This window comes from Saccopteryx bilineata, chromosome 11, assembly GCF_036850765.1.
Source record: "Saccopteryx bilineata isolate mSacBil1 chromosome 11, mSacBil1_pri_phased_curated, whole genome shotgun sequence".
In the NCBI taxonomy this organism is placed as follows: domain Eukaryota; kingdom Metazoa; phylum Chordata; class Mammalia; order Chiroptera; family Emballonuridae; genus Saccopteryx; species Saccopteryx bilineata.
The window spans coordinates 68,518,166-68,526,333 of record NC_089500.1 but is presented as its reverse complement, the minus strand read 5'-3'; the positions used below and the strand labels follow the sequence as shown (position 1 = coordinate 68,526,333).

Here is an 8,168-nt window from a genome sequence, read left to right as displayed (position 1 = left end):
TGACTTAGAAGAGAGATGGGACTTAAGGCCCAAGGCCAAGACAGTGACCAGGACAGGAAGCTGCCATACATGTTGAAGCCTGGGGCCTTTTTATTTGCGCTACCCATCAGGTATAGCCAGAGGCTAGGCCCCTGCCCAAAGCAGAAACACCAGGTGCCAGGACTCTGGGTTACACCCTCCAAGTCCCCTTCCCCAGACATGCTCCTGTGAGCCAGAGGTGAATAAAGTGCTGGTGTCTGGCCATCCTCTGGGGAAGGTCAAAGGGCCCAGAGCCCCACCCCTGACCCCAGGCAGCAGCAGCAGAACTTGCCCCAAGAGGGCAGGGGTCAGGGAACGCCTGCCGCCACGGCCACTGGGATTGGGGCCTTGGGAAACTGTGCAGTCCTGGGCTGGAGGGAACTGGACAGGGGAGCTTTCATTCAGCACGGAGCCCTCAGAGGGTGGGGCCTGGGGTGTTTCTGCAGCCTGCACCCTGTGAAGGGACGGGAGATAGGGCAGGAGGGGAGGGCCTGAGCGTCTCAGAGAATGGGGCAGCCCCTCCGGCGCTTATTCTTGCGGACCTGGAGGCCGGCCCGAGTGGCCATCTCGAACACCTCCCGCACCCCCTCCTTGGTCTTGGCTGAGCACTCAAGGTAGCCAAAGGCACCAATCCTGTTCGCCATGTCCCGGCCTTCCTCGGACCTCACAGGCTCCTGAAAAGACGGAAGGTGAGAAGTCAAAGGAAGCTGATGGTGAGGTGCATCTCACTGTCCCGCGTGTAAGTGTAGAAACTAGAAGAAATATTTCCAGACCTAAACCCACAAAACACCCAAGCCCCAGCCCCCTGCACAACTTCAGGGCCAGGGACCCAAGACTCTTACGTTTATAATCAGAACTCTCCAGCCCTGTAGCAGGTAAACCCTTCTTACTTGCATCTAGCACCTTCTAACCGGCCTCCCTACCTCCACACCGCTGTTTTACACTCCATGCTATAGGGCTGCCAGAATAACTTCCAACACGCAGTCTTGACCACAGCTGTCCCCAGTTTAAAACCTTGGCATAATTATCCTCAGGATGGTCCACATTCCTTGTTCTCACAGCTTTCTCTAATAAAGTCATCCTCTGGTTGGAGAGCCACTTACCAGGTCCCCAATTAGCCAGCTCCCTGACCACTCTGGGCCTTCCAGCTATGGACAATGGACTTTCTTATTCATCTTAATAATCCCTAACACAGATGAACTGAACAGATGGACAAGTCGCTTCATTCTCTGCCGGCTGGCTACATGAGATACTGAATCAGACACTGGGGCCCTGTGGTTCTCCCTCACCAGGGCGGGAGGTGGACGTCCCCGCCCATCACAGGCAGTGCTCTGGAAAGAAGGCCCCTTCCTGCGCAGCGGGCAGCCCACCCTGATGATGAAGCCCACCTGCTTCATCTTGGCCAGCTCCCGTCGGGTGTGCTCATCTTGCCTCAGGTCCTTCTTGTTGCCCACGAGGATGATGGGCACGTTAGGGCAGAAGTGCTTCACCTCCGGAGTCCACTTCTCAGGGATGTTTTCTGTACAAACCCCAACAGGTGTTGGTGCCCCACTTAGACTAGAAAGCCTCCCCCCAAGGTTCTGGTCTCCCCACAGCAGAGTCTTGGAGGCTCCTGAGCATGACAGTCCCTTTCATAACTCCAAACTACTCCTTTGGGCCAGGGGTCCCACCGTGAAGGAAGCGAACAACCCCTGTACCCCTCCCCCTCAGCCAAGACAAGAGCTACCTCGGGCCGGTTGATGCCAAAGGGCTCTGGTCCCTCCCTCCAGCGCCCTCACCCAGGCTGTCCGGGCTGTCAATGGAGAAGCACATGAGGATGACGTCAGTGTCCGGGTAAGAGAGAGGCCGGAGGCGATCATAGTCTTCCTGCCCAGCTGTGTCCCATAGAGCCAGCTCCACCTGGCACACAGGGCCGGTGAGGAACTGGCCTGAAGGCCCCAGTCACACCCACTCCCCAACCCTACCACCTAGGGTTACTCTGAAGCCACTGGTCCTTAAGGCTCACTGCTATGTGCCAGGAAGAGTACTTGTCACTGGCACCCAACACAAACTGGAGTTTTTAAACATCCTAAGACATCAGTGCTTTGACTTTGCGCAGTTTATGAACTGCTATTGTGAGCAGCACTGTTTTATTTAATCCTCACAAAAACCCTTTGACGGAGGCCTTATCATTATCCCCACTTTGCACCTGGGGGAGCTTAAGCTCAGAGGCGACGGGTACATCCAGAACCAGGAGGTGCATCTAGATTTCCCGACTGCAGTCACTTTCATTGGTGCCCGCAGGGAGAGGGGAGCAAGGACGTGGGTGATGAAGGATGTGCTGGGTCCAGTGTCAAGGCAGGGTCCCAGGGGACGTGAGAAGCGTCCCGCCCTTACCTGCTTGCCGTCCACCTCTATGTCTGCGATGTAGTTCTCAAAGACCGTAGGGACATAGACCTCTGGGAACTGGTCCTTGCTGAAGACGATGAGGAGGCAGGTCTTCCCGCAGGCTCCGTCCCCCACAATCACCAGCTTCTTTCGGATGGCAGCCATGGCTGGGCTGGCAGGGCAGAGCAGTAGGGATTTGGGGAGAAGCCTAGTAAAGCCCAAAACATTTCTCTGCCCCCCACCCCAGGGCCCCTTGGAAACTGAGGCGTGCAGCAAAGGGAGGGAAAGGGCTGTGCTCGGGCACGTTCTCACCAAGAACCAACTGTTCAGGCAAGTGAGCTTGAAATTCCTTATCTCGGGATCAGGGCAGGTGTCCTCAATGGGTCAGAATACAGAATTGGGAGGTAGGAAACCCAGCCATCTGGGACCCTGACCACCTAAAGGGGTGCTCAGGGACATGCCCAGAAGAGCTAGCTTTTGTCTGCTATACATATCAAGTCAGGTTTCATCTGTTACCAGGGTTTTGATACTGTTAAAGTTTAATCATTGCTTAGGTCCAGTCTAGAACACACTGTCCCTCACCCAGCACAAGACATGCCTGCCTGGTCACAAATGAAGAGTCCCTCTCCAAGGCCTCACAGGCCACAAGCACAAGCTACCAGGTGGTAGGTGGGTAAGGGAAACTGTTGGGCATTTTGACAAAAACTATCTCCCTTGGTCCCCAGAAGCCTGGAAGGGAAGTGGAGGGCTTCCTATTCTGACAAATTAGGAAAGGGAGGCTCAAACACGGATTCAGCAGAGTCATGGCAGGCATGGCACTCAGCAGGACTGGAACATTTTCTCCGTATCATCCCAGAGGTGGGAAAGAGCAAGAGGGAAACCCAGACAGAGGGCAGTGGCAGTAGCCAGCAGGCTTCCCTGGCCAACCCCATCCCGGTCCCCAAAGCCCCAAGTCACTCACACAAAGGAGGCTCAGTCCCCGCACTGCCCACAGCCCACATTCGGGCAGCCTGCCTTCCCCCTCCTTCCTCCTGGGCCTGGCAGCAACACTGGGTCACTTAGCCTCAGGCAGGGGACAATGACCGCACTGTAGGGAGCCACACAACCACCACAGCAGAGTGACTGAGAATAAGCCACTAGGGAGTCACCTCCACCCACTCCCTGGAACAGCCCCTTCCTCCCTTCTGCCCAGCCAGCTCACCCGAGGCCCTGCCCACCTTTCCCTGTGACTCAGGGCAAGGAGGCAGCTTCCTGGGGTTTTCAAGTACCCCAACCCCCAACACACCAGCAAGCATCTGCACAGTTCATCACCTTCCTGGCCTCCCTGCCCCTGAGCTGAGCCTCACTTCCCTCTTCCCAGGGGAGGGGAGCTGACCTCCAGCCGCATGAAGTTCCCAGGCTGTAGGCCTGGAGGAAGAGAGGGCAGGTTCCGGGGCTGAGATCAAGTGGAGACTGTTGCGAGGGCTGCTGGGAGGAGCCCCCCAGAAGGAGACAAATGAGGGCCAGTCCCAGACCAAACAGGCAGGGAGCAGCTAAGAAGGGGATGGATGGTAACCTGATCTCTGCCCCAAACCTGGCTGTTTCTGTCCCACATCCTGTCAAACTGGGCTGAACTCCTCTCCCCACATACCACCGCCACCTCACACCCCTGTCGTGGTCTGCCTGGTAGGAAGCGGAGAGTCCAGCCCACGGCTTGTGCTCTTGAACAGTGGGGTCCTGGGTGGCCCCCCTCCCCTACACAGACACACACACAAACAAACTGGGATGAGAGGAAGAAGATATGAGTCAGAATGTACAAGAGCTGAGAGTACACAGCCACACATTCCATCTCGAAAGGGGCTCTCCTGATACACCAAAAGACAGGCAAGCAGGTATTCACCATACCAGCAGATTCCCTCCAAAAATGGAAACATCACTCAAAAAGGGGATGCCCGGGAAACGACCAAGTGCCCAACTGCCCCCATCCCCTCCCACCAGTTCCATCAGTCCAGCTGTGTGGGGACAGGCTGGGGTTGGAGCCCCGACAAGGGATGCGCAGTGGTGACGGAGGGCAATCGCCCGTTGTTTGGGCTTCGGTGGACCACTGTCCCCTCTCCCCAGCAAGGCAGTTTAGCTGGCACCGGGGCGTGTATTAAGTGGCCTGGAGCCCTGGACTCGATTAGAAGCCTTTCTCCTCAGGTTTGGTTGGTCCAGAAGAGCAGCTGGCCCAGGCCAGGCCTCTTAGGCCCAAGGCCAAGAAGGCAAGGACAACTGCTCCCTGAGAGAAGCAGCCCGAGAAACTGGCCCACGGACCCAAAGAGGGACAATCAAACCCCACAGTCCTTGAAATGGAGCCTGGGACTCCTGGGCCTTCCCTGAGACATGACAGGAATCCACTCTGTCCCCAGTCACTTTCTACACTTCCAGACGGCCCAGGGCCTCACTGCTCCCGGCCAACCACCCTGAAGTCGAGGAAAAGAAGCTGAGACCTCAATTTAAAACCAGAAGTCAGTCTAGGCTCTTCCAGCCCAAACCAGGGGCTGGAAGGAAGGAGAATCTTACAAAGAGCTGGATGCTCCTTAACCTGCCCCACCTCCCCACCCACCCAGGCAGGCTCCAGCACCCGTCTAGGGCGGTGTCTAGACCGCGCGAGCGGTGGCAGCCCCCACTGGTCACACCCCGCCCCTATTCCCGCCATTCCCCGGCCCCGCCTCGGCCCGGACCCACACCCACCCCACGTCCACCTCGGGCCGCCGGCCCCGGGGCCCGCCCGATCTGGGCTGGGGCTCTCGTGGAGACCCAAGTTGCCCCCTAGCCCGGCGGGGCAGGTTCCAGGAGGCCGGGAAGGGAAGGGAAAGGACTCGGGCTCGGACACCAGGAGGGAGAGGCCCCGGCGGGGCAGTTCCCGGGACCACAGCTGCAGCCCAGGGAGGGCCGAGCCGGCCGGACCCCGCACGGCCCAGACGCCGCGTCCCAGGGGAGAGAAGGCGGCCGGCGTTCGGGCCAAAGCCCCCTCCCCAGCCGGCGCCGGAGCTCCGGGCGAGCGCAGAGGGGGAGCGTGCTCTCCCGGGGAGGAGCTCCGGGTATGCCCCGCGCCCCCGGCCCCCGGCCCCCGGTACCTTCCTCTCGGCCGCCTTCAGCTGCGCGGCCGGTGCCGGAGGCAGAGACTGACCCGAGGGCCGCGCCCCGCCCTCCTCCAGCGCCGCGGCGGGGAGGGGAGGGGAGGGCGGGCCGGGCCGGGGAGGGGCGGGCCCGGGCTCCTCCCGTTCACAGTCCCGGCCTGGGGCCAGCGATGGTCGTCCCCCGGTGGCCCGGGGTCTGGGGCGCCGGCCCCGCGGTCGGAGGCGATGCTTGGACCAGGAGGAGTGGGCGGCGAGGCGGGCCCCCCGAGGACTCTCACTCTGCTCCGTACTCCGTATTCCAGGCCCTAGGGGCGGACCGGCGTCGGGAAAGTTGAGAGGCTTTCGGGGTGGGGTCAGGCAAGGGCCGCTACTGCCCTCCCGTGGCCACCTAGCCACCGACGCCGACACCACCTGGGACCTCGCGGGCGGCGGGACTGGGAAAGGGCGGCCTCCGGGACGCCCGAGGAGGGGCTGCGGGGAGGCCCGCCCTCTGCTCCTAGAATCGTTGCAGAGTCAGTGCTGCCCAGTATCATCCCCCAGCCTTGAAAACTTTTCAGAACCTTTGAGACCCACGTCACCGTTCCACTTCACAATCTCCTTCCTTCCCGCCTCTCACCCCGTCTGGATTTCCACGAGTCCAATTCCTACCAACCCATCAAAAGGCACGCCTGGATGTCCCGCCGGGAATTCAGTTCCCACCGGAATAGTATGGCATCTGTGCGGCTAGGGACACTTAGCCTGGTCTGAATGAATGCATCTCTCTCCCAGTAGGATGGGCGGCTGAGGAAGTCTACCAACATTAGCTTGTGCTGGGCACACTACATAGCTCCACGCTTTCATTTCACATCACGGGTCTTTGGGTTAAGTGTATATACCCTTCTGCCTGTAAGAAACTGAGGCTCAGAGAAGGTAAGTGGTTTGCCCCAATTTTTGCGAATTCTGTGATACAGCAGGAATTCAGACTGTGGGGTCTGTTTGGCTCCGAAGTTGGTGCTCTCTTCCTGTTGCCAGCTATGCTTCTCCAACCTGTCCCTTCCCAGTCTAGCACAATGTGTGGCACATAATAGGGTTTCACCAGATATTTGCTGAATGAACGAATGCTGGAAGTCATATACTTAGAAGTACAGACTTCTATATAAGATCTGAACTGCAACCCACACACCCAATAAGTAAACAAACTGAGGTCTGGAGCACTTTGGTCCCCAGGCCTTGAGTGTGAACTGAGAGCTATGTGCTCAGTTTAGATCTCTGACTTCAGAGAACTTACAGTCTAAGTTCAGAATACAGACAACAGTAACTGAACCCTTATTAACCATGGGCCTGGCTCTCTTTACCCAAACTACTTTAGTTCTTACAACAGCCTTATGAGGTAGCATTGTTATCTCCATTTTACTGAGAAGCAACTTGAGGTTCAGAGAGGTTACAGAGATTGTGCTGGGTCTGGCACCAGAACCCAAACAGCAGGACTCTAGAACCCCAGCTCTTAACTGCTACTCCAATTCCTACCCTAGACAGTAATAATTCAGGAGGCAGCCACTGTAGTGGAGGAGCATAGTGGGCAACAGGGAGAGAGCACCAACTTCGGAGCCAAACGGACCCCACAGTCTGAATTCCTGCTGTATCACATAGCATGGGCTGTGGGATACCCAGCCCGGAAGGACGGGTGAAGTGTTCAAGGTAACGTGTAGATTTTAAGTGGGTTGGAGCGACCACAGACCGTTACAGAAAGGGAACCCCAGGACAATGGTGGTGGCGAGAGATGGGGCTGGAGGAGGAAACAGTGGCCAGATCATGAAGTCCTTGTATGCCACACTCAAGAACTAAGTGTTCTAGGGGCAGTAAGGAGCCACTAAAATGTCCCCAAGGAAATAGCCAAATCTGATCCACACCACAGAAAGGGGACTCTGTTGTGTCCCCAGTATACTGGTGAAAAGGGAGTGGCCCAGAGACAGCGTTTGTAAGCTAATGCAATAAAGAATTATGGGCATGAGCCTGACCAGGCGGTGGCGCAGTGGATAGGGTGTCAGACTGGGATGCTGAGGACCCAGGTTTGAAACCCCAAGGTCTCCAGCTTGATCGCAGGCTCACTGGCTTGAGCATGGAATCATAGATATGACCCCATGGTCTCTGGCTTGAGTAAGGGGTCACTCTCTCTCTCTCCCTCTTTCTGCCTCTCGGTCTCTATAAAAAAACAACAAAAAACGAATTATGGGTGTGACAGTAGGGGTGGAAATAAGTGGACAAATATGAAATTTTGTGGGTTTTTTGTGGCCAAGACAGAGAGAGAGAGAGAGAGAGAGAGACAGACAGGAAGGGAGAAAGACAAGAAACATCAATTCATTGTGATTCCTTAGTTGTGATTGATTTCTCATATGTGCCTTGACCGGGGGGCTACAGCAGACCAAGTGACCCCTTGCTCCAGCCAGCGACCTTGGTTGGGCTCAAGCTGCTGAGCTTTGCTCAAACCAGATGAGCCCGTGCTCAAGCTGGCGACCTCGGGGTCTTGAACCTGGGTCTGGGTCTTCCTCATCCCATTCCGACACTATCCACTGTGCAACCGCCCAATCAGGCGAAATATTTTACAGATTTTTTTTTTTTTTTAGCTGGAAACGGGGAGAGACAGTCAGACTCCCGCATGCGCCCGACCGGGATCCACATCCCGGCACACCCATCAGGGGCGAT

At 57.2% G+C, this 8,168-nt stretch overlaps 1 protein-coding gene across 1 annotated transcript; it reads right to left on the bottom strand.

The window, feature by feature from the left end:
- Positions 1 to 66: 66 nt before the first annotated feature.
- RHOC (ras homolog family member C) lies at positions 67 to 5,622 on the bottom strand. Its single transcript, XM_066246165.1, has 5 exons — positions 5,484 to 5,622; positions 2,395 to 2,557; positions 1,797 to 1,917; positions 1,407 to 1,537; positions 67 to 692 (listed from the first exon to the last, which is right to left on the bottom strand). Exons 2-5 carry the CDS (start codon positions 2,548 to 2,550, stop codon positions 519 to 521), a joined length of 582 nt encoding a protein of 193 aa, XP_066102262.1. The 5' UTR covers positions 2,551 to 2,557; positions 5,484 to 5,622; the 3' UTR covers positions 67 to 518.
- Positions 5,623 to 8,168: the final 2,546 nt, after the last annotated feature.